Below are 23,555 nucleotides of genomic sequence, written 5' to 3'. Positions count from 1 at the left end.
AGCTCTAGTTGGACTTTGGCCCTTGTAGTTTTCTCCCAGCATAACCTCACAGAACTCTTGTATTCCTCTTGAGTTGTAAATTCTCTTTTTATTCCCGAGTTCCAGGCGGCTGTCAGCGGAAATTGCCGAAGCCGGCTTCGGGTCTTTCCGCGCCGGGGGCGGGGCCGGTGAGAGGCATCGGGTGATTCCGGAGCGCCACCGGAAACAGCCGAAGCCGGGAGGCGCCGCCGAACCGAATCCATCCGGAAAGAGCCGAAGCGTGAACCCGAGGCGTGTCGGGTGATTCCGGAGCGCCACCGGAAACACCCGAAGCCGGGAGGCGGTGCCGAACCCTATCCGGAAAGAGCCGAAGCGGAACGGGAGGCGTGTCGGGTGTTTCCGGCGCGGCGGCGGAAATGGCCGAGGGCCGGCGGCGCCCGCCATGTTGGGAGCCGCTGGGCGCTGAGGAGACGCGAGTGTGAGGCGGCCGGGCCGGGCGGACGTGCCGCCCGCTCCCCTCTCGTTCCCCGCTCCGCTCCCCCTCCCCGGCCTCCCCCATGCCGCTGGCCTGGCCCCCCCCCGCTCCCTGAGCGCGGCCCGGAGCTCCTGTCCCCCACCTTCCGTTCCCCCTCCCCGCACAGCGCTTCCCCCTATCGCGATAGTCGGCGGGGGGGGGGGCCGCCATGTCGAGCAGCGGCCGCAGCCCTTTGCCCACCGTCAACGAGAGAGACGCGGAGCAGGTAAAGGCCGCCGGCAGGGATGGGGGGGCCCTCCTTGGGGGGGGCGGTCCTGGGCCGGTTTGGGAGGGGAAATGGGGGTCTGGGGGGGTGTTTTGTGGGGGAAAAGGGGGGTCTGGGGGCGCCTGGGTGCCTTTTTGTGAGGGAAAAGGGGGGTCTGGGAGGCTCTGGGTCCCTTTTTGTGAGGGAAAAGGGGGGTCTGGGGGCGCCTGGGTGCCTTTTTGTGAGGGAAAAGGGGGGTCTGGGGGGTTCTGGGTCCTTTTTTGTGAGGGAAAAGGGGGCTTTTGGGGGCCCTGGGTCCCTTTTTGTGAGGGAAAAGGGGGATCTGGGGTGTCCAGGGCCCCGTTTATGAGGGAAAAGGGGGGTCTGGGGGGCCCTGGGTCCCTTTTTGTGAGGGAAAAGGGGGGTCTGGGGGGCCCTGGGTCCCTTTTTGTGAGGGAAAAGGGGGGTCTGGGGGCGCCTGGGTGCCTTTTTGTGAGGGAAAAGGGGGGGTCTGGGGGGCTCTGGGTCCCTTTTTGTGAGGGAAAAAGGGGGTCTGGGGGGTTCTGGGTCCTTTTTTGTGAGGGAAAAGGGGGCTTTTGGAGGCCCTGGGTCCCTTTTTGTGAGGGAAAAGGGGGATCTGGGGTGTCCAGGGCCCCGTTTATGAGGGAAAAGCGGGGTCTGGGGGGCCCTGGGTCCCTTTTTGTGAGGGAAAAGGGGGGTCTGGGGTGTCCAGGGCCCTGTTTATGGGGGGAAATGGGGGTCTGGGGGGCCCTGGGTCCCTTTTTGTGAGGGAAAAGAGGGGGCTGGGGGGCGCCAGGTCCCTCCCTCGGGAAAAAAGGGGGTCGGGGGGTCCTGGGGTCGTTTTGTAGGAACCAGTGTGGGGTCTGAGGGGGTTGCGGGCCCCTCCATGAGCTGGAAAAGGGGGGGCCCTGTGCTCCCTGACCTGGCCCCTCTGCGAGGGAGTCCCAGCTCCTCTCCGAGACCCCCCCACCCCGGTTATGTGGGTGCCTCCCCCACCACGATGGGCAGGGTGCGAGTTCACCCCCTGCGTGTGATTTGGGGGTGTTCCCCATGTTGGGGTGTGGGTTTGGGGGGGGGGGCTCTTGGGGTCCCCCGGCTTTGGGGACACCACTTATGGCTCAACCCACGCGGGGAGGGCCTGGGGGTCCCCTCGACTTCCCCAGCGCCACGACGATTCCGTTTTGGAGGATATTGTGGGGGGATCCCCACCTTCTGTATTGGGGGGGACCCCAAGTGATGGGGGAGGACCCTGAATGATAGGGAGGGACCCCAGGTGATGGGGGAAGCCCCAGGTGATGGGGGACGCCCCAAGTGATGGGGGGGACCCCAAATGATAGGGAGGGACCCCAAGTGATGGGGGAAGCCCCAAGTGATGGGGGACACCCCAAATGATAGGGGGGGACCCCAAATGATAGGGGGACACCCCAAGTGATGGAGGGGACCCCAAGTGATGGAGGGGACCCCAAGTGATGGAGGGGGACCCCAGCAGGATGCAGGATTGGGGGTGTGGGGGAGGCACAAGTGGCTTTGTCTCTGTGTCCCCAACGCTGAGGACGAGGCGATGCCACCGTGACATCGGGCACCCCCTGGCCCTTTTGGGTCATTTCCCCCTGTTTTGCTGCCATTATGTAACTCTAGAGAATTATTCGTGGTTGGGAGGGTTTGGGGGGGACATGGGGAGGAGCCCCCCCCCAAACCAGCCCCGAAACTGGGGTGTCCTCCCTCCCTTCCCCCCGCCAGTTTCTCCATCACGTGGAGCCCGATCTGGTGCGGTTTGATATACACATATATATATATAAAAAAAAATTCTCAAAAATAACTAAATTTGGCTGACATTTCAGCGCCGAAGCTGTTTCACCATCGCGAGGCGGCGGGGGGAAAAAAAGACTCCGGGCACGGCGGCCGTTACCGGTTCCACCGTTACCGGTGACGCCTCTTCGCGCCGGGATCTTTTGACCCAAGCGGTGACATCACCCCGGCCCCGGTGACATCACCGCGGTGACATCACCGCCATTCCGGTGGCGATTCCCAACACTTTGGCTCTAACCAGCACCTGAGCTGGCGCCTTCCCACCCCGCTGCGTCTCCTTAGTGTTGATTTTTCCCTTTTTTGCCCCGTTTTCGCACCCCGCCCCCTCTCCCCCGGTGTGAAAACCCCGGCACAACCCTCCCGGCTCCCGCGGCTGAGCCGACGTTGGCCCAACCGGTCGAGCCGGTTTGGCAGTGCCGGGAACGCCCCGAGCGGCTGCGGTGTCACCGGCACCGTCGGTGTCACCGGCACCGCCCCGAGCTGGGCCCGTTTGGTGTCCCCGCTGCGTTTTGATGGGGAAACTGAGGCACGAGGCGTTTCGGCAGCAAACGAGGGGGTTTTGAGCTGAGCTCGGGCCCGGTTTAATTAACAAGGATCTGGTTAACGAGCGCCAAACCTGGCACCGCTCTTCACAGCTGTGGGGGGACGCCAAGAGCCGAGTCCTCCGCACTGTGCCAAAACCCAGTGGCTGCCCACGTCCTGACGCGGGGGACGGTGACAACCTCCCGGTGTTTTGGTAAAGCCGCCGCTGCTCTCCCGGCACGACCTTTGCCGGCGGGGGGCAGAGGGAGCCGCCGGCGCCGGGAGGTGTTGCCGCAGGTTGTTTTTGGGGGGGAATCCGGTGTTGGTGCAGCCGCGCGCCTCGAAACACCGGCTCGGTTCCCCGGCAGCGAGGCCAGATGGTGCCGCCAGCTCCCGCCCCGTTGCCACGGCAGTTTTTTGGCAGAAAACCCTCGTTTTTCTTCACTTCTCCCCGGCAAAGCGCTGGGTTTTGGGTGAGGATCCAAGTCCCCAAAACGCCGCGTTCTCCCCCAAAACCCGGGTGCTGCACCCGGTTGCGCCATCTCTGGCTGAGCAACGGTGAAAACTTGAAAACCTCCCCCCCCATGGCTTCCGTTGGTGGTTTCCTCCTGTGGGGGGGGCGCCCCAAAGCATCGCCCCTCCCGAAGCCCCAGCGCGGTTTGGGGACTGCAGTGGCCCCACGTGCGCCCGTTATCTCCGGTGTCACCGGAGCGGTGACAGCGCTGCGCGGAGGGGTCGGCGTTTCGCTCCCCATAAGGAAACACCCTGAGCCTGTCCCCAAAGCCGGGGGGGGGCCACAGGGGCTTTTTTGGGGGCGTGTTGGTGCTCGTTTGGACTGTGGGTTGAACCTAGATCGGCCGTTTCGGGGTAAAATCACCACGTTTTGGTGCCCTGTTTGTAGGAGGGGGCACCCGCGTTGCTGTCCCCAAACAGGGAGGGGGTGTCACCGCCGGCCCCGTCCCCACCCCAGCCCAGCCCGAAACCGCGGGCGCTTGCGTCAGGTATCGGGGGCGGCTCCCGGGGCGCGGCGCCATCGGCAGCGCCCGGACTTTGCTCCCGGCCGCGCCGAGAGCCGCGGGACCCCCCCGGGCGGCACGGGGGGGGACGCACAGCGAGCCCACTGTCCCCTCGTGTCCCCGCAGGCCGGCCCGGCGGACGGGAAGGGCGGCGGAAAGGCCAACATGCTGCGGGGCCGCAACGCCGGCGCCTCGGCCGAGGAGCAGCCGCACATCGGCAACTACCGGCTGCTCAAAACCATCGGCAAGGGCAACTTCGCCAAGGTCAAGCTGGCCCGGCACGTCCTGACCGGCAAGGAGGTGAGTGGCACCGCGGCAGGGACGGGTCTGGGCTCCTGGTCCTTGTGCCGTGGGTGGCACCGCGGCCTGGGGACAGTTCTGGGCTCCTGGTCCCGTTGATGTCACCGCAACCCGGGGACAGTTCTGGGCTCCTGGTCCTGTTGGTGTCACCACAACCTGGGGACAGTTCTGGGCTCCTGGTCCCGTTGGTGTCACCACAACCTGGGGACAGTTCTGGGCTCCTGGTCCTGTTGGTGTCACCACAACCTGGGGACAGTTGTGGGCTCCTGGTCCCGTGGGTGTCACCGCAACCTGGGGACAGTTCTGGGCTCCTGGTCCTGTTGGTGTCACCGCACCCTGGGGACAGTTCTGGGCTCCTGGTCCCGTGGGTGTCACCGCAACCTGGGGACAGTTCTGGGCTCCTGGTCCTGTGGCTGTCACTGCAACCCGGGGACAGTTCTGGGCTCCTGGTCCTGTTGGTGTCACCACAACCTGGGGACAGTTCTGGGCTCCTGGTCCTGTTGGTGTCACCACAACTTGGGGACAGTTCTGGGCTCCTGGTCCTGTGGCTGTCACTGCAACCTGGGGACAGTTCTGGGCTCCTGGTCCTTGTCCCATGGGTGTCACCACAACCTGGGGACAGTTCTGGGCTCCTGGTCCTTTGGGTGTCACTGCAACCCGGGGACAGTTCTGGGCTCCTGGTCCTGTTGGTGTCACCGCAACCTAGGGACAGTTGTAGGCTCCTGGTCCCGTTGGTGTCACCGCAACCTGGGGACAGTTCTGGGCTCCTGGTCCCATGGGTGTCACCGCGGCCTGGGGACAGTTCTGGGCTCCTGGTCCTTGTCCCATGGGTGTCACCGCGGCCTGGGGACAGTTCTGGGCTCCTGGTCCCGTTGGTGTCACCACAACCTGGGGACAGTTTTGGGCTCCTGGTCCTTGTCCCATGGGTGTCACTGCAGCCTGGGGACAGTTGTGGGCTCCTGGTCCCGTTGGTGTCACCACAACCTGGGGACAGTTCTGGGCTCCTGGTCCTGTTGGTGTCACCGCAGCTTGGGGACAGTTGTGGGCTCCTGGTCCCGTTGGTGTCACCACAACCTGGGGACAGTTCTGGGCTCCTGGTCCTGTTGGTGTCACCGCAGCTTGGGGACAGTTCTGGGCCCCTGGTCCCGTGGGTGTCACCTTCGTATGGGGACAATCTCGGGCTCGTTCCCTGACCCCTGTCCCCTCCCAGGTCGCCGTGAAGATCATCGACAAGACGCAGCTCAACTCCTCCAGCCTGCAGAAGGTGAGGGGAGATCTGGGGGTCCCTGGTGGGGGTTGGTGACACTTTTGGGGACACACACCGGGGGTGGTGACACATCAACCCAAAACTTCCTCACAGCTTTTCCGGGAGGTGCGAATCATGAAGGTCCTGAACCACCCCAACATCGGTGAGCCCCCAAACCCCCCCAGCCGTGCGCTGGGACCCCCGCAACCCCTCATCCCCACCCTGGGAGGGGCCCCCACCCTCGGGGGGGGTCGCGAGGGGTCCCCCCCCACCCTGCCTCCCCCTTTCCAGCTCCTCTTTGTCCCTTTTCGCAGTGAAGCTCTTCGAGGTGATCGAGACGGAGAAGACGCTGTATCTGGTCATGGAATACGCCAGCGGGGGTGAGCAGCAAACGAATGATTTGGCTACCTAAGGAAACTCATTATACTATTAATTAAGATACAATGAGCACCAAACTTCATTTTGGCAGATTTCTGCATGGTGCCACACAATTGGCGAGAGGCTTAAAGCTCATCACGTGAGCCCTGAAGTCTTTGGAATCAATACAAATTTTTTCTAAATGATTCAGTTTTAAGCTTTTTAACTTGTCTTTGCCTTGCAGGGTTTAAAAAAATGCCCTCGTAATGATTAAGATGGGCACAAAAAAATAGATAGAAGATACTTAAGTTTCTCTGTGGGAATATTTTTAAAAAATTATCAGATTTGGCCCAAATTTTAAAATAAAACTTTAAGAATATTTCTGCCTGACTCAGAATTCTAGGTTTCGAGATGCACTTAGTTAGTTTCTCTATTGTTGTGAACTTAGTGCTTCTCTTTTTATCACACTGATGTGATTTTGCCGTAACTTTAGTGATGTTTTCCGTAAAGTAAGCGAGGAATAATTAACGCTTTCCTTTCTAAAAATGTTCCCCGCTGTAATTTGTTTTATACTTTTCAGGCTACAATCCTTATCACAGCGATAGTAAGGGAAATACTTTCTGAAATAGAAGAACAAATAATGAAAAGGTGTTGGGGGAAAAGGTGTCACAGGGTGTCACTCACCCCCCCGCCTGCTCTTTGTGTCCCCCCCCCTCAAAAAGGTGAAGTTTTCGACTACCTGGTGGCCCACGGGCGCATGAAGGAGAAAGAAGCTCGGGCCAAGTTCCGCCAGGTCGGGCTGGGGGGGTCGCGAGTGTGACCCCGTTTTGGGGGGGTTTGGGGTCACCCCTGTGTCCCTGGGTATCCCCCTGTGCCCCTCAAGGGTGGGGGGCCCCCCTGACGCCCCCCCATCCTGCAGATAGTGTCGGCCGTGCAGTATTGCCACCAGAAGTTCATCGTGCACAGGGACCTGAAGGTGAGGACCCCCGGGGACCACCCCCCCCAGCACTCCAAGGTGCTCCCCGGGTACCCCCCCCCATCCCTCTTGTCCCAAACAGCACCCAGCCCCCCCCCCCCACCCCGGGACCCCCAAACAGCACCCAGCCCCCCCTGGGACCCCCAAACAGCACCCAGACCCCCCTGGCACCCCCCCAAACAGCACCTACTCCCCCCTGGGACCCCCAAACAGCACCCAGACCCCCCTGGCACCCCAGGGAGGGTGGAGGGATCCCCCAAATGGCACCCAACACTCAGAACCCCTGGGACCCCCCAAACAGCACCCATTCCCCCCTGGGACCCCCAAACAGCACCCACCCCCATCCCGGGACCTCCAAACAGCACCCAGCCCCCCTCGGACCACCAAACAGCACCCAGACCGCCCTGGGACCCCCCGAGCAGCACCAGCTACTTCCAGCCCCCCATCTCCACTCCCGCACCCCAAAACCGCCCCGCAGAGCACGCGGCCCCCCCTGACACCCCTCGGGCCGCTCTCCCTCCCCCGGGACAGGCAGAAAACCTCCTGCTGGACGCCGACATGAACATCAAAATCGCCGATTTCGGCTTCAGCAACGAATTCACCTTCGGGAACAAACTAGACACGTTCTGCGGGTCCCCTCCCTACGCCGCCCCCGAGCTCTTCCAGGGCAAGAAATACGACGGCCCCGAAGTCGACGTCTGGAGCTTGGGTGTCATCCTCTACACCCTGGTCAGCGGTTCCTTACCCTTCGACGGCCAAAATCTGAAGGTGGTGCCTCGTTTTGGGGGGATCCCCCGGGCGTTTTTTGGGGGGGTTCCATTTGGCGACGGGTGTTTTCTTGCCGCAGGAGCTGCGGGAGCGGGTGCTGCGGGGCAAGTACCGCATCCCCTTCTACATGTCGACCGACTGCGAGAACCTGCTCAAGAAGTTTCTCATCCTTAATCCTACCAAGAGGGGCACCCTGGAGGTGAGGGGGGGCCCTGGGCGCCCCCAGAATGGCCCTGGGCGCCCCCAGAATGGCCCTGGGCACCTTCTGCATGATCCCGACCACCCATGGGATCTTGGACACCCCCAAGAGCACCCCAAGACCCCCAAGCACGGTCCTGGGTGCCCCTGGGACCCCCAGCTCCCTCCTCAAGCCCCCCTTTGGTGTCCCGTGTCTGTCCCCCCCCGCCCCCCAGCAAATCATGAAGGACCGTTGGATGAACGTGGGGCACGAGGACGACGAGCTCAAGCCCTACGTGGAGCCCGTGCCGGACTACAAGGACCCTCGGAGAACAGGTGGGGACCCCTCCCGGCCACCCAGGTCCCATTTTGGGGGGGTCAGGGGTTCCTGGAGCCCCCCCGGACGCCTGGGTCCCCCCCCACCCCAGAGCTGATGGTGTCCATGGGGTACACACGGGAGGAGATCCAGGAGTCGCTGGTGGGACAGAAGTACAACGAGGTGATGGCCACGTACCTGCTGCTGGACCACAAGAGCTCGGAGGTGCGGGGCGGGGGGGCCCCCAAAAATGGGGGGGGGGGACCCTAAAATCTTCAATTTGGACCCAGAAATCTTCAATTCGGACCCAAACTTGGGGGCTGGGACGCAAAAAGTGTTGAACTTGGACCCAAAAATCCTGAATTGGAACAAAAAAAGGGGAGGCGGGGTCCCAAAAGTGTTGAATTTGGGGCCCAAAAATGGGGGGTGGGACCCCAAGAATGGGGGGTGGGACACCCCTACATGGGGGGAGATGACCCCAAAATCCTGGATTTGGACCCAAAAATGGGGGCGGGGGGGGGGGAATCCCAAAAGTGGGGGAACATCCCAAAAATATTGAATTCGGACCCAAAAATGTGGGGTGGGGACCCAAAAGTCTTAAATTTGGGGGACAGCGAGGGGATGGGGGGGACGCGGGACACCGTTCTCCCAGCCGTACCCTGACCCTGTGCCAGCACGTCCCTGGGCCATCGTGTCCCCCTGGGCCTGCTGTGTCCTTGTCCCCATCCATACCCCGTCCCCAGCTGTGCCCTGTTCCTGTGTCCCCAGCTGTGCCCTGTTCCTGTCCCCAGCTGTGCCCTGTCCCTCGTCCCCAGCTGTCCCTCATCCCCAGCCATCCCTCATCCCCAGCCGTGCCCTGTCCCTGTCCCCAGCCGTCCCTCATCCCCAGCCGTGCCCTGTCCCTGTCCCCAGCCGTGTCCTGTCCCTGTCCCCAGCTGTCCCTCATCCCCAGCCATGCCCTGTCCCTGTCCCCAGTCGTGTCCTGTCCCTGTCCCCAGCTGTCCCTCATCCCCAGCCGTGCCCTGTCCCTGTCCCCAGCTGTCCCTTGTCCCCAGCTGTGCCCCGTGCCAGCGCGTCCCATCCCCAACCCTGGCTGCTGGGTCATTGTCCCCACATCTTCTTGGCATGTCCTCCCATGTCCCCACATGTCCCCACACGTCCCCAGCTGGAGGAGAACCTGTCGCTGAAGCCGCGAGTGGCCCCGGACTTGCCCAACGCCTCGGGCCCCTCCCCGGCCCACAAGGTCCAGCGCAGCGTCTCGGCCAACCCCAAACGCCGCGTCAGCGACCAGGGTGAGCCCCCCCGAGACGGGGGACAACGGGGGGGGCACAATGACAATGCGGGGAGCCCTCCGGATGCCGCGGTCCGTGGGCGGAGGGGAAACCTGGATGCCGGGACCCGTGGGTGGGGGGACAACGGGGGGTCTGCCCCGGACGCCTGGGTCCCTGTGGGGTGGAGGGGGTGAAGTGGGGGGCATCCCAAGACTCTGTATTGACCCCCTGTTCCCCCCCCAGCTGGACTGTCCATCCCCGCCTCGGCCTCCTACTGCAAGAAGACGCAGGCGGCCAACGCGGAGAACAAGCGAGGAGGAGGAGGCGGGGGTGGCGGTGAGGAAGAGGGGGGGCGGCGGGCGGGCAGCACCGCCAAAGTGCCCCCCAGCCCCCTGCCCAGCCTGGAGCGAGCCAAGGGCACCCCCTCCCCCTCCACGGTGAGCACGGCGGGGGGCGCCCGGATGCCTGGGTTCCCTGGTTGGGTGGGGGCTGCGGTCATCTGGGGGCACAGGGGGGTCCCGGACGCCTGGGTTCCCTGGTTGGCTGGGGGCTGAGGTCATTTGGGGGCACAGGGGTGTCCCGGACGCTTGGGTCCCCTTGGGGTTGGGTGGGGGCTGAGGTCATTTGGGGGCACAGGGGGGGTCCCGGACGCCTGGGTTCTCTGGTTGGCTGGGGGCTGAGGTCATTTGGGGGCACAGGGGGGTCCCGGACGCATGGGTCCCCTGGTTGGGTGGGGGCTGAGGTCATTTGGGGGCACAGGGGGGTCCCGGACACCTGGGTCCCCTGGTTGTGGGGGGCTGAGGTCATTTGGGGGTACAGGGGGGTCCCGGATGCTTGGGTCCCCTTGGGGTTGGGTGGGGGCTGAGGTCATTTGGGGGCACAGGGGGGTCCCGGACGCCTGGGTTCTCTGGTTGGGTGGGGGCTGAGGTTATTTGGGGGCACAGGGGGGTCCCGCACGCCTGGGTCCCCTTGGGGTTAGGAGAAGAGGGCCGTCCCCCCCACAACACCCATGTCTCTCAAGGGTGCCCTGATTTCCATGGGACCCTAAAGGAGGGTCCCCAAACCCGCAGCTCCTGCATTTTGGGGGTGCCCCGCTCCCTGGGTTTGCCTCCAGCACCCCAATTTTTCCCTGTCCCCCCCACCCAGAACAGCGTCCTCTCCACCGGCACCACCCGCAGCCGCAACTCTCCGCTGCTGGAACGCGCCAGCCTGGCCCAGAGCCCCCTCCAGAACGGCAAGGAGAGGTACGGGCCCCCCCTGAACCCCCAAAACACCTCCCTGCCCCCCCTTAATGCTCCCCCGCCCCCCCATTTTCTCTCCTAGCTGCCGGCCCTCACCCGGGGCCCCCCCACGCTCCCGCCAGCACCCGAAACCCGATGCCAACAGCGAGACCCCCCGGCCCAGGCAAGGCCCCCCCAAAAATCCCAGCACGGGGTCCATGTTCTGGGGGGACCCCCGGGAGGGTTTTGGGGGGTCCCCGTGTACCTCTTCCTGACCCCGGTGTGATTTGGGGTGACTTGGGGGAGGCTCTTGTTCCCCGGCACACTCCAGTGTGTCCCCAGGAATTTGGGGGGCTGGTGCCCGCTCCCTGGCCCCCCAATGTGTCCCCAGGAATTTGGGGGGCTGGTGCCCCCCTCCCTGGCCCCCCCAATGTGTCCCCAGGAATTTGGGGGGCTGGTGCCCCCTCCCTGGCCCCCCCCAATGTGTCCCCAGGAATTTGGGGGGCTGGTGCCCCCTCCCTGGCCCCCCAACATGTCCCCAGGGGTTTGGGGTGCTGTGGGGGTGACCATGGGTCAGTGGGGGGCTGTGGGGACCCCCCTGTCCCCCATTAACCCCTTGTTCCCCACAGCAGGGTGACTGTGGGTCCCTGGGGACCCCTGTGTCCCCCATTAATCCCTTGTCCCCCCCATTAATCCCTTGTTCCCCATAGCAGGGTGACCGTGGGTCCCTGGGGGGGGGCCATGGGGACCCCCCTGTCCCCTGTTAACCCCTTGTTCCCCACAGCAGGGTGACAGTGGGTCCTTGGGGGCGCTGTGGGGTGACCATGGATCACTGCGGGGGGGGGGCCCTGGGGACCCCTGTGTCCCCCATTAACCCCTTGTTCCCCATAGCAGGGTGACAGTGGGTCCTTGGGGGGGGCTGTGGGGTGACAGTGGGTCCCTGTGGACCCCTGTGTTCCCCATTAACCCCTTGTTCCCCATAACAGGGTGACAGTGGGTCCCTGGGGGGGGCCGTGGGGTGACAGTGCATCCCTGGGGGTCCTTGGGGTGACCGTGGGTCCCTGGGTGGGGGCTGCGGGTCCTTGGGGTGACCGTGGGTCCCTGGGCGGGGCCGTGGGGTGACAGTGCGTCCCTGAGGGTCCTTGGGGTGACCGTGGGTCCCTGGGGGGGGCTGCGTGTCCCTGAGGGTCCTTGGGGTGACCGTGGGTCCCTGGGGGGGCCGTGGGGTGACAGTGCATCCCTGAGGGTCCTTGGGGTGACCGTGGGTCCCTGGGGGGGGCTGCGTGTCCCTGAGGGTCCTTGGGGTGACCGTGGGTCCCTGGGTGGGGGCTGCGGGTCCTTGGGGTGACCGTGGGTCCCTGGGCGGGGCCGTGGGGTGACAGTGCGTCCCTGAGGGTCCTTGGGGTGACCGTGGGTCCCTGGGGGGGGCTGCGTGTCCCTGAGGGTCCTTGGGGTGACCGTGGGTCCCTGGGGGGGCCGTGGGGTGACAGTGCATCCCTGAGGGTCCTTGGGGTGACCGTGGGTCCCTGGGGGGGGCTGCGTGTCCCTGAGGGTCCTTGGGGTGACTGTGGGTCCCTGTAGGGGGGTTGTGTGTCCCTGAGGGTCCTTGGGGTGACTGTGGGTCCCTGGGGGGGCTGCGTGTCCCTGAGGGTCCTTGGGGTGACCGTGGGTCCCTGGGGGGGGCCGTGGGGTGACAGTGCGTCCGTGGGGGTCCCCGCGTGTCCCCGTGTGTCCCCGTTAACCCGTTGCCCCGTTCCCCAGCGCGGTGCCCCCCCGGGTCCCCGCAGCCTCCCCCTCGGCGCACAACGTGAGCCAAGCGCCGGGGGAGCGGCCCAGCTTCCCGCGGGGGGTGGCCACGCGCAGCACGTTCCACGCGGGGCAGCTGCGGGGGGCGCGGGACCAGCCCCCCCTGCCCTACGCGCTGCCCCCCGCGCTGCCCCCCCCCGCCTCGCCCATGGGCGCCGGCCAGGGCCGCCGCGGCCCCCCCGCCAGCCTGTTCAGCAAGTTCACCTCCAAGTTCGTGCGCAGGTGAGCGAGCACGGGGGGCGGCTCCGCCGTGTGGCGCGTTCTCAGCGTGTGGCTCCTGGGCTGGCTCGGTGTCCCCTCTGTGTCCCCTTTACGTTTCCCCCCCCCGTGCATGTCCCTTTGTTCCTCTCCTCGGTGTCCCCTCTGTGTCCCCTCGGTGTCCCCTTGTCCTCTTAGGGTCCCCCCCATGCCCTCCTCATGTCCCCCCTGTGTCCTCTCAGGGCTCCTCCCTGTCCCCTTTACGTGTTCCCCTGTGCATGTCCCTTTGTTCCTCTCCTCGGTGTCCCCTCGGTGTCCCCTTGTCCTCTTAGGGTCCCCCCCATGCCCTCCTCGTGTCCGCCCCGTGTCCTCTCAGGGCTCCTCCCTGTCCCCTTTACGTGTCCCCCTGTGCATGTCCCTTTGTTCCTCCCCTCGGTGTCCCCTCGGTGTCCCCTCAGTGTCCCCTTGTCCTCTTAGGGTCCCCCCCATGCCCTCCTCGTGTCCCCCCTGTGTCCTCCCCGTGTCCTCTCAGGGCTTCTCCCTGTCCCCTTTACGTGTCCCCCTGTTCATGTCCCTTTGTTCCTCCCCTCGGTGTCCCCTTGGTGTCCTCTCGGTGTCCCCTCGGTATCCTCTCTGTGTCCCCTTGTCCTCTTAGGGTCCCCCCCATGCCGTCCTCGTGTCCTCCCCGTGTCCTCTCAGGGCTCCTCCCTGTCCCCTTTACATGTCCCCCTGTGCATGTCCCTTTGTTCCTCCCCTCGGTGTCCCCTCGGTGTCCCCTTGTCCTCTCAGGGCTCCTTCATGTCCCCTCTCTGTGTCCCCCTCTGCATGTCCATTTGTCCCCCCCACCAGTGGCTCTTCCGTGTCTCCTCCGTGTCCCCTTGGTGTGTCCCCTTGTCCTCTCAGGTTCTTCCCTGTCCCCTCTACGTGTCCCCCTGTGCACATCCCTTTGTCCCCCCACTCTGTGTCCCCCTCCATGTCCCCTCTCTGTGTTCCCTGTGTTCCCTCTTGTCCCCTTTGTCCCTCCTGTGTGTCCCCTTGTCCCCCGCTCAGGACTCCTCCGTGTCCCCCCCCTGACCCTGGGGGCTTCTCTGTACATCCTTGTCCCTCCAGGCTACTCCACGTCCCCTCCGTGTCCCCTCTTTGTGCCCCCCACCCCGGGGCCCTTCTGGTGTCCCCTCTGTGTCCCCCCACGTCCCCTCCTGTCCCCACGTCCCCCCTCTGTGTGACGCCGCAGAGCTGGGGAGGGGACGTTGGTGGGGGTGGGAGTGCAGCTTTGCCCCGGACGCCTGGGTCCCCTATCCCAACACCATCCCCAGCTGGGGGGCCAGGAGTTGGCGGTGGGGGGGGGGAGGGGACACCCGGACGCCAGGGTCCCCTGAGGTGTGGGGGGAGGGGGGTGGCTCTGTCCTGGCCCCCTCCCCACCCCCCAACCTCGCCCTTCTTTTCTGTTTGTCTTTGTAGAAATCTGTCTTTCAGGTTTGCCAGAAGGTAGGGGCCGTGCCGGACGCCTGGGTCCCCCCGCATGTCACCTCCCGCCCCCCCCACCCCGCCCCCCGGGGAGAGCAGGTCCCCCCCCCAACCCCCCCATCAGCCCCGCATGGTCCCCTCCCCGCTCGGCTGCGGCTGTCCGTCCGTCCGTCCTCCCTCTGTGTGTGTGTCTGTCTGTCCGTCCGGATGCCTGGGTCCCGTGGCGGGAGGGAGAAGGGACGCCGCCCCCCCGCCCCGACTCATTTCTGCCCCTTCTTGTCTCTCGAGGAACCCGCACGAGCCCGAGAGCAAAGACCGGGTGGAGACGCTGAGGTGAGTGTGGGGACGGGATCCCCAGAACACCCCCGGGGTCCTCGTGACACCTCTGGGGTCCCCATGAGATCCCCGGGACACCCCCATGGTCCCTGTGACACCCAGGGGATCCCCAGGACACCCCCGGGGTCCTCGTGACACCTCTGGGGTCCCCATGGGATCCCTGGGACACCCCCATGGTCCCTGTGACACCCAGGGGATCCCCAGGACACCCCCAGGGTCCTTGTGTCACCTCTGGGGTCCCCATGGGATCCCCGGGACACCCCCATGGTCCCTGTGACACCCATGGGATCCCCAGGACACCCCCGGGGTCCTCGTGACACCTCTGGGATCCCCATGGGATCCCCGGGACACCCCCAGGGTCCTTGTGTCACCTCTGGGGTCCCCATGGGATCCCTGGGACACCTCCAGGGTCCCCATGACACCCATGGGATCCTCGTGACACCTCTGGGGTCCCCATGGGATCCCCGGGACACCCCCAGGGTCTTTGTGTCACCCCTGGGGTCCCCATGAGATCCCCAGGACACCCCCGGGATCCTCGTGACACCTCTGGGGTCCCCATGGGATCCCTGGGACACCCCCAGGGTCCTTGTGTCACCCCTGCGGTCCCCATGAGATCCCCCAGGGTCCTGTGTCACCCCTGGGGTCCCCATGAGGTCCCCAGGACACCCCCGGGGTCTTTGTGTCACCCCTGGGGTCCCCATGAGATCCCCAGGGTCCTCGTGACACCTCTGGGGTCCCCGCGGGATCCCTGTGTCACCCCGGGGTCCCCATGCATTCCCCGGGACACCGCCAGGCTCCTCGTGCCACCCCCGGAGTCCCCGTGGGCTCCTCGTGTCACCCCCGGGCTCCACCCCGACCCCCCCAGTGTCCCCGGGCCATCCGTGGTGTCCCCACGACACCCAGGACCTCGGTGCTGCTCCCAGTGACGTCCCTTGAGCCTCCACCACCCCAGACCCCCCCGCACTGACCCTGCTGCCCCCCCCCGCTGTCCCCAGGCTCCCCCTGATGCCACCACCCCCCCCTTTCTGACCCCGTTTGTCCCCCCCCCACCCCCCCCGTCTCCTCAGGCCCGTGGTCGGTCCCGACAAACCCCCTCGCGACGCCGCCGCCACCACCATCCGCGAAGCCAAACCCCGTTCTCTACGCTTCACCTGGAGCATGAAAACCACGAGCTCCCTGGAACCCGGCGAGATGCTGCGCGAGATCCGCAAGGTCCTGGACGCCAACAGCTGCCGCTGCGAACCCCAGGAGCGGTTCGTCCTCCTCTGCGCCCACGGCGCCCCCGGCCACGACTCCTTCGTGCAGTGGGAGATGGAGGTTTGCAAACTGCCCCGCTTGTCCCTCAACGGCGTCCGCTTCAAGCGCATCGCCGGCACCTCCATGGCCTTCAAGAACATCGCCTCCAAGGTGGCCAACGAGCTCAAGCTCTGAGGCGGCGGCACCGGCGCCTCGGGGATGCGCGCCCGACGGCCGGCGAGATGCTGATGGACAGACGGACGGGGATGGGTCTGAGAGTTGTGGGCGACGCCTTGGACGGACCTGGGACCTCTGGGGACGTTCTGGATGGACCTGGGACCTTTGGGGACGTCTTGGATGGACCTGGGGACGTTCTGGACGGACCTGGGACCTTTGGGGACGTCTTGGATGGACCTGGGAACATTTTGGATGGACCTGGGACCTTTGGGGACGTCTCGGATGGACCTGGGGACGTTCTGGACGGACCTGGGACCTCTGGGGACGTTCTGGATGGACCTGGGACCTCTGGGGACGTCTCGGATGGACCTGGGACCTCTGGGGACGTTGTGCGATCGAGGACTTCATGGGGACGTCCTGGATGGCCCGGGGACACATGGGGACATTCTGGATGGACCTGGGACCTGTGGGAACATTCTTTGTGGTCCAGAACCTTGTGGGGCCGTCTCGGATGGACCAGGGATCTCTGGGGACATCCTGGGTGCCCCAGGGACACGTGGGGACATTTTGCTGGCCCAGGAAGCTCCGGGCTTGCCCTGGATGGACTCGGGACTGCTGGGGACACCCTGGGTGGCCCAGGGAGCTGCAGGGATGTCCCCAAAGCCTTACGGGGGACACGGGGATGCTCCTGGGTGTCCCCCGGGGGACGTGGGGACAGTCTGGGGCCTTTTTGTCCCTATGGGGGTGACCCGGGCCTCCCCCTGGTGGCCTTAGGGGACATGGGGACATCCTGATGTCATGAGGGGGGGACACGGGGATGTCCCCTCTCCCACCACTCAGGAAGGGGCGGGGGGGGGCGGTTCTGCTGCTGCTGGGGGTGACGGCCCCTTTAAACTGCTGTAGCCCCGCCCCCCGGGGGGGGGCGGGGCCCCAAAGCCCCTCCCACGGGCCCCGCCCCCCTCGCCAGGTGGGGGAGGGGCAGAGCTGCTGGCCCCGCCCCCCGGCTCCGCCCGCTCTGGATTTTCCAGGTTCTAGATTAAAATCTTTCCAGAAAGACCCATCGCCTCTGACCAGTGCTCCCAGTACAGAGAGCGGCGCTCCCAGTATGGACCAGTGCTCCCAGCACAGAGCAGTGCTCCCAGTACAGACCGATGCTCCCAGTACAGAGCGGTGCTCCCAGCACAGACCAGTGCTCCCAGTACAGAGAGCGGCGCTCCCAGTATGGACCAGTGCTCCCAGTACAGAGAGCGGCGCTCCCAGTATGGACCAGTGCTCCCAGTACAGAGAGCGGTGCTCCCAGTATGGACCAGTGCTCCCAGCACAGAGCAGTGCTCCGAGTACAGAGCGGCGCTCCCAGTATAGACCAGTGCTCCCAGTACAGAGGGCAGCGTTCCCAGCACAGACTGGCACTCCCGGTACAGACCGGTGCTCCCAGTACAGAGCAGCGCTCCCAGCACAGACCGGTGCTCGCAGCACAGACCGGTGCTCCCAGTACAGACCGGTGCTCCCAGCACAGAGGGGTTCTCCCAGCACAGACCGGTGCTCCCAGCACAGACCGGTGCTCCCAGCACAGACCGGTGCTCCCAGTACAGAGGGGTGCTCCCAGTACAGAGGGGTTCTCCCAGCACAGACCGGCGCTCCCAGCACAGAGCGGTGCTCCCAGTACAGAGCGGTGCTCCCAGCACGGACCAGTGCTCCCAGCACAGAGCGGTGCTCCCAGCACAGAGCGGTGCTCCCAGCACAGAGCGGTGCTCCCAGCACAGAGGGGTGCTCCCAGCACAGACCGGTGCTCCCAGCACAGAGCGACGCTCCCAGTACAGACCTGCACACGCAGCCGCTCTAGTAAAATACCTTTATTGCAAACGTGACTGGGACCCCCAAGGACCCCCCAGACCGGGGCCGCGTGTCCCCCAGCCCAGCAGGGGGCGCTGTGGACCGCAGGGCTCAGCGGGGCGGGGCGTGGCCGGCAGCGGGGGGGCGTGGCCGAGGGGCGTGGGCGTGGCCAGGCCGGACCAGAGGCGGCGGGGGGCGGGGCCGCGCGGGCACGGGGGGCGGAGCCGGGCGCAGGAGGGGCGGGGGCTGCGGGGGGCGCGAGGCGGAGGGTGGAAGGGGCGGGGCCGGCGGAGGGGGCGGGGCCGCGCTGGTGGGCGGGGCCGGAGCCGGGCGGGAAAACCCCGTGATCTGCACCTGCGGGAAGAACAGCGGCGTGGGGCTGGGACCGGGACCGGGACTGAGACCGGGACCGGGACCGGGACTGGGACTGGGACTGAGACCAGACCCGGGACTGGGACCAGGACTGAGACCAGACCCGGGACCGGGACCGAGACCAGACCTGGGACTGAGACCAGGACTGAGACCAGATGTGAGACTGGGACCAGACCTGGGGCTGGGACCAGGACTAAGCCCAGACCTGGGCCTGGGACAAGGACTGAGACCAGATCTGAGACTGAGACCAGGACTAAGACCAGACCCGGGACTGAGACCAGACCCGGGACCGGGACCAGGACTGAGACCAGACCCCGGACCGGGACCAGGACTAAGACCAGATCTGGGACTGAGACCAGACCCGGGACCGGGACCAGGACTGAGACCAGACCCCGGACCGGGACCAGGACTGAGACCAGACCTGGGACTGAGACCAGATCTGAAACTGGGACCAGGACTGAGATCAGATCTGAAACTGGGACCAGGACTAAGACCAGACCCGGGGCTGGGACCAGGACTGAGACCAGATCTGAGACTAAGACCAGGACTAAGACCAGACCCAGGACTGAGACCAGATCCGGGACTGGGACCAGGACTGAGACCAGAACCCGGACTGGGACCAGGACTAAGACCAGAGGTGGGGCTGTGACCAGGACTAAGCCCAGACCTGGGGCTGGTCCCAGGCCCCAGGGCGCCCCCCTCCCCACCCTTGCTCACCTCTTCCTCCACCTCCTCCTCCCCTGGCCCCTCCCCGGGGCGGGGCTGCACTTGGTCCCGTCCCCGGCGGCGCCGGGCGGTGCCCAGGAGGAAACTCCGTCCCCGGGCCGGCGACACGGGTGGGAGGTCACGGGCGCAGCGCCGGAGGGCTGGGGGTTAATTAGGGTAATGAGAGTAATGAGAGTAATGAGGGCGGGGTGTTAACGAGGGTGGGGCGTTAACAAGGTTAATCTGGGGGGGGGGTCCTCACCCTGCACTGCCAGGAGCTGCTCGTCCGTTGTCCAGCGGGAGCCGAACTTGCCCTGGAGGGAGCCGGGGCGGCGGGTGACGCGGGGCAGGGACACGATGGGACCCCCCCGGCGCCCCCCAAACCCACCTCGGGCGGCCGCAGCCCCTCCAGCCCCCCCGCCAGCGCCAGCTTCAGGCCGCTGTTCATCTGCTTGATCCGCTGCACCTGGGGAGGGGACACAGCCCAGGGTCACCCCACAGCACAGGGGGGGCACCCCATAGATTGGGGGGGGGGGGTGTGTGTTTTTTTGGGGTGTTTTACCTGCCGTTTGAGGGACACCAGCTGACAGTCCAGCTGCTGCAGGGCCAGCGCCCCCAGGTCGGGGTTGGCGGTGACACCGGCCACGTCCTCCCGGCTCAGGTGCATCCCCCGGGGGGGGCGGCGCCGCTGCCGCGCGGGGGGGTGGTGCCGATATTGCGCCTCCTTCCGCGTGGCGCTTTTGGGGTAAAAAGGCTGAAACCGATTAATTCGAGGGGGGGGGGGGGGTTGGGGTCACCGTGCCATCAAAGTGACCCCAGCGCCCCCCACCCCGGCCCAAACCTCTTTTTTGGGGTCCGCTGCTTCCACCTCCCTCTCATGGGGATCGTCGGTCTCGTCATTGCTATGGAAACGGGGGTGAAAAGAGGGTTTTTGGGGGTGCCGCGGGGCAGGGGGGCGGGGGGGGGTCACCTGTCGTCACGGTCTTTGCGGCCCAGGAGGCGCCGCGCCTGTCGGTCCATCACGCTGGTTCGGGTGCGGGTTTTTTTCCAGGAATAATAATATTTAACCAGGCTGGAGATCAACTTGTCGGGGAGCTGGGGAGGGTCGGGGGGGGCAGAGGTGAGTTTTGGGTGGGGGGAGGCTAAGAAAAGGGGGGGACCCCTGTAAATGAGGGGCAGCCCTTTAAGAAATGCAGGAGAGCTCTAAAAATAGAGGGGGGCAACCCCCTAGAAATGGGGAAGGAACCCCTGAAATATGGGGGGGGACACTCCTAGAAAAGGGAGAGGAGCTGGGGGGGTTTGGGGGTGCATTTGAAGGGTTTAGGGGTGCATTTTGGGGGGGTTGGGAGTGCATTTTGGGGGGCATTTAGGGGTGCATTTGGGGGGGTTTGGGAGTGCATTTGGGATGGGTTTGGGGGTGCATTTTGGGGGGCGTTTGGGGGTGCATTTGGGTTGGGTTTGGGGGTGCATTTGGGGGGTGTTTGGGGGTGCATTTGGGGGGGGGTTGGGGGTGCATTTGGGGGGGGTTTGGGGGTGCATTTTGGGGGGGTTTGGGGGTGCATTTGGGGGGGGCCTCTCACCATCTGCTGGATGCGGGAGAAGCTCTTGCCGTGGAAGCTGAACGCCTGCTCGAACAGCACCTTGTCCTCCACCGTCCACTCGTCCGGGAAGGGTGTGAAGTTGCCCAGGTCGGCCAAGGACTTTTCCACGTCGTGTTTGTGCCACAGCAGCATCCCCAGCGCCTGGGGGGGGGGGCAGGGGGGGGTCAGGACACGCTTGGGGGGCCCCTGTGCTGTTTGGGGGGTCGGCGGTACCTGCTCGATGTTGTAGCCGTGCTTGTCCTTGGCCATGGCGATGTATTTGTCCACTGCGGGAGGGAAAGGGGAGTTTGGGGGGGGAAGGGGGTGTCAGGGAGGGTGGGGGGCACCCCCATCCCCCGAGGGACACCCCGGTACCATGCGGGGGGGCTCACGTTTGGCGTCCGACACGCAGTGGTTGGGGGCCCAGACCAGCATCCCCTTCAGCTCCTTGTTGCTGTAGCGGGCGGGGCTCTCTGGGCAGGGGGGGGGAAGGTCAAAGAGGGGGACACAGACCCCCCCCCCACTCCCCCCCTGCCCATTCAAACCGTCCCCACCTGGTTTGCAGTCGGGGATCACGGCCTGGTAGTCGGCGCCCACCCGGATCATGCTGTCTGGGGGGGGTGGGACACGGGGGTTAATGGGGACATGGGGGGTAACAGGGGTTAATAGGGACATGGGATAATGGGGGGACATGAGGGATAATGGGGACATGGGGTTAATGGGGAGACAGGGGTTGATGGGGACATGGGGTTAATGGGGGGACGTGGGGGATAACAAGGACACGGGGTTAATGGGGGGATGGGGTTAACGGAGGGATGTGGGAGGTAACGGGGATTAATGGGGACACGGGGTTAATGAGGGAACATGGGGGATAACGGGGACATGGGGTTAATGGGGGGACACGGGGTTAATAGGGACAGGGGGTTAATGGGGGGACAAGAGTTAATGGGGACATGGGGGATAACGGGGGAAACAGGTTAATGGGAACATGGGGTCAACGCGGGGACACGGGGGTTAACGGGGGGATATGGGGGTTAACGGGGGAACACGGGGGTTAATGGGGACATGGGGTTAATGGGGGGACATGGGGGATAACAGGGGGAAACAGGGGTTAATGGGGACATGGGGTCAACGCGGGGACACGGGGGTTAATGGGGGGACATGGGGGATAACAGGGGGACACGGGGGTTAATGGGGACATGGGGTTAACGGGGGGACAAGAGTTAATGGGGACATGGGGTTAATGGGGGGACATGGGGGATAACAGGGGGAAACAGGGGTTAATGGGGACATGGGGTCAACGCGGGGACACGGGGGTTAATGGGGGGACATGGGGGATAACAGGGGGACATGGGGGTTAATGGGGACATGGGGTCAATGGGGGGACATGGGGGATAATGGGGGGACACGGGGGATAATGGGGACATGGGGTTAATGGGGGGACAAGAGTTAATGGGGACATGGGGTTAATGGGGGGACATGGGGGATAACGGGGGAAACAGGGGTTAATGGGGACATGGGGTCAACGCAGGGACACGGGGGTTAATGGGGGGACATGGGGGATAACAGGGGGACATGGGGGTTAATGGGGACATGGGGTCAATGGGGGGACATGGGGGATAATGGGGGGACACGGGGGATAATGGGGACATGGGGTTAATGGGGGAACATGGGGGATAACGGGGGGACACGGGGGTTAATGGGGACATGGGGTCAACGAGGGGACAGGGGGGTTAGTGGGGGGATGGGGTTACCGGGGACATGGGGTTAATGGGTGGACACAGGGGTTACCGGGGACATGGGGGATAACAGGGGGACATGGGGTTAAGGGGGGGACAGGGGTTAATGGGGGGATGGGGGTTAACGGGGTTAACAAGGGGAGGGAGTTAATGGGGGGACATGGGGGTTAATGGGGGGACACGTGGGGTTAATGGGGGGACACGTGGGGTTAACGAGGGAGAGGGTTAATGGGGTTAACAAGGGAAGGAGGTTAATGGGGGGACCCGGGGGTTAATGGGAGACAGGGGCCAACGAGAGGAGGGGATCAATGGGGGAATGGGGGTTAACGAGGGAGGGGGTTAACAGGACATGGGGGTTAATGGGGTACATGGGGGTTAACGGGGGGCTAATGGTGGGACAGGGGTTAATGGGGAGATGGGTGTTAATGAGGGGACATGGGGGTTAACAAGGGGAGGGGGTTAATGGGGATGCAAGGGTTAATGGGGGGACGAGGGTTAACGAGGGAGGGGGTTAACGGGCCATGGGGGTTAATGGGGACATGAGGGTTAATGGGGGGACACGGGGGTTAATGGGGGGACAGGGGTTAACGAGGGGAGGGGGTTGATGGGGGGACACGGGGGTTAATGAGGAGAGAAGGTTGATGGGGGAACACAGGGGCTAATGGGGGGATGTGGGTTAATGAAGGGACAGGGGGTAACAAGGGAGGGGTTTAACAGGACGGGGTAACGGGGTGGGGGGGGTTAACAGCCCCCAAGGTTGTGTGTGGGGGGGCAGCGGTTGTGCCCCCCCCCAGCGCACAAAGCCCAGGGCCATGCACACGCGGGCGGGCGGGCAGGGACAATGGGGACCCCGCGGGGACAATGGGGCTTTGTTCCCCATCCCCCCCCCCAATTCCCAAAACCCCACGGGTGGGGTTGACATCACACCCCCCTCCCAAACCACGCGTGGCGAGTGTGGGGCTGTGATACACATGGCGGGGGGGGGGGGCACAGGTGTGTTTTGGGGGGTGGTTTTGGGTTTTTGGGGGGGGGGGGGGGGGCGGGACTCACCGTGCGCCTGCTCGTCCTCGCTGCCCTCGTCCTCGGATTGGGGGGGGGCGCCGGGGACCCCCGACCTGGGGCGGCCGCGGGGGGGGATCCCTGACGGCTTCTCTATCACCGACGGCATCGCTGGGGCTGGGGACCCCGGGTTTGGGGGGTGGGGGGGTGGGCTCAACCCTGCTGCCCTGCGCCAAACTTCAGGTTATTTTAGGGGAGAGGGGGGGATTTGAGGGGTGGGGGGTGCAGCGTCGCTGCGTTGGGAAGCGGGTGTCCCCTCCCCAAAAATGAGGGAACCCCAGAAAAATCGGAAATTGGGGAAGGGGAGGGGGGGGGCGGGTGAAGGGGAGAATGGGGGGTCCCTGTGCCTG

At 65.1% G+C, this 23,555-nt stretch overlaps 2 protein-coding genes across 3 annotated transcripts; one reads left to right on the top strand and one right to left on the bottom strand.

The window, feature by feature from the left end:
- The first annotated feature begins 223 nt into the window (after positions 1-223).
- LOC136002866 (serine/threonine-protein kinase MARK2-like) lies at positions 224-16,020 on the top strand. Of its 2 annotated transcripts, XM_065658111.1 has the most exons (19): positions 224-719; positions 4,193-4,366; positions 5,577-5,630; positions 5,727-5,775; positions 5,927-5,992; positions 6,692-6,762; positions 6,889-6,945; positions 7,477-7,713; positions 7,793-7,912; positions 8,127-8,226; positions 8,319-8,431; positions 9,372-9,498; positions 9,721-9,914; positions 10,624-10,721; positions 10,801-10,881; positions 12,459-12,725; positions 14,163-14,189; positions 14,457-14,501; positions 15,572-16,020. In XM_065658111.1, the coding sequence occupies exons 1-19, from the start codon at positions 663-665 to the stop codon at positions 15,933-15,935; spliced, it is 2,301 nt and encodes a 766-aa protein (XP_065514183.1). In that variant the 5' UTR covers positions 224-662; the 3' UTR covers positions 15,936-16,020. The 2 variants fall into 2 exon arrangements, with proteins under 2 accessions (XP_065514183.1, XP_065514184.1); XM_065658112.1 differs by lacking the exon at positions 14,163-14,189.
- Positions 16,021-17,861: 1,841 nt separating this feature from the next.
- LOC136002871 (REST corepressor 2-like) lies at positions 17,862-23,319 on the bottom strand. Its single transcript, XM_065658117.1, has 12 exons — positions 23,197-23,319; positions 20,962-21,018; positions 20,800-20,880; positions 20,642-20,694; positions 20,408-20,569; positions 19,798-19,922; positions 19,669-19,729; positions 19,390-19,581; positions 19,216-19,293; positions 19,090-19,141; positions 18,840-18,988; positions 17,862-18,104 (listed from the first exon to the last, which is right to left on the bottom strand). The coding sequence occupies exons 1-12, from the start codon at positions 23,312-23,314 to the stop codon at positions 17,862-17,864; spliced, it is 1,371 nt and encodes a 456-aa protein (XP_065514189.1). The 5' UTR covers positions 23,315-23,319.
- Between the last annotated feature and the right edge of the window lie 236 nt (positions 23,320-23,555).

This window comes from Caloenas nicobarica, unplaced genomic scaffold (genome assembly GCF_036013445.1).
Source record: "Caloenas nicobarica isolate bCalNic1 unplaced genomic scaffold, bCalNic1.hap1 Scaffold_560, whole genome shotgun sequence".
In the NCBI taxonomy this organism is placed as follows: Eukaryota; Metazoa; Chordata; class Aves; order Columbiformes; family Columbidae; genus Caloenas; species Caloenas nicobarica.
Note: the sequence above shows the minus strand (reverse complement) of the source record. Positions and strands in the feature narration are given on the sequence as shown.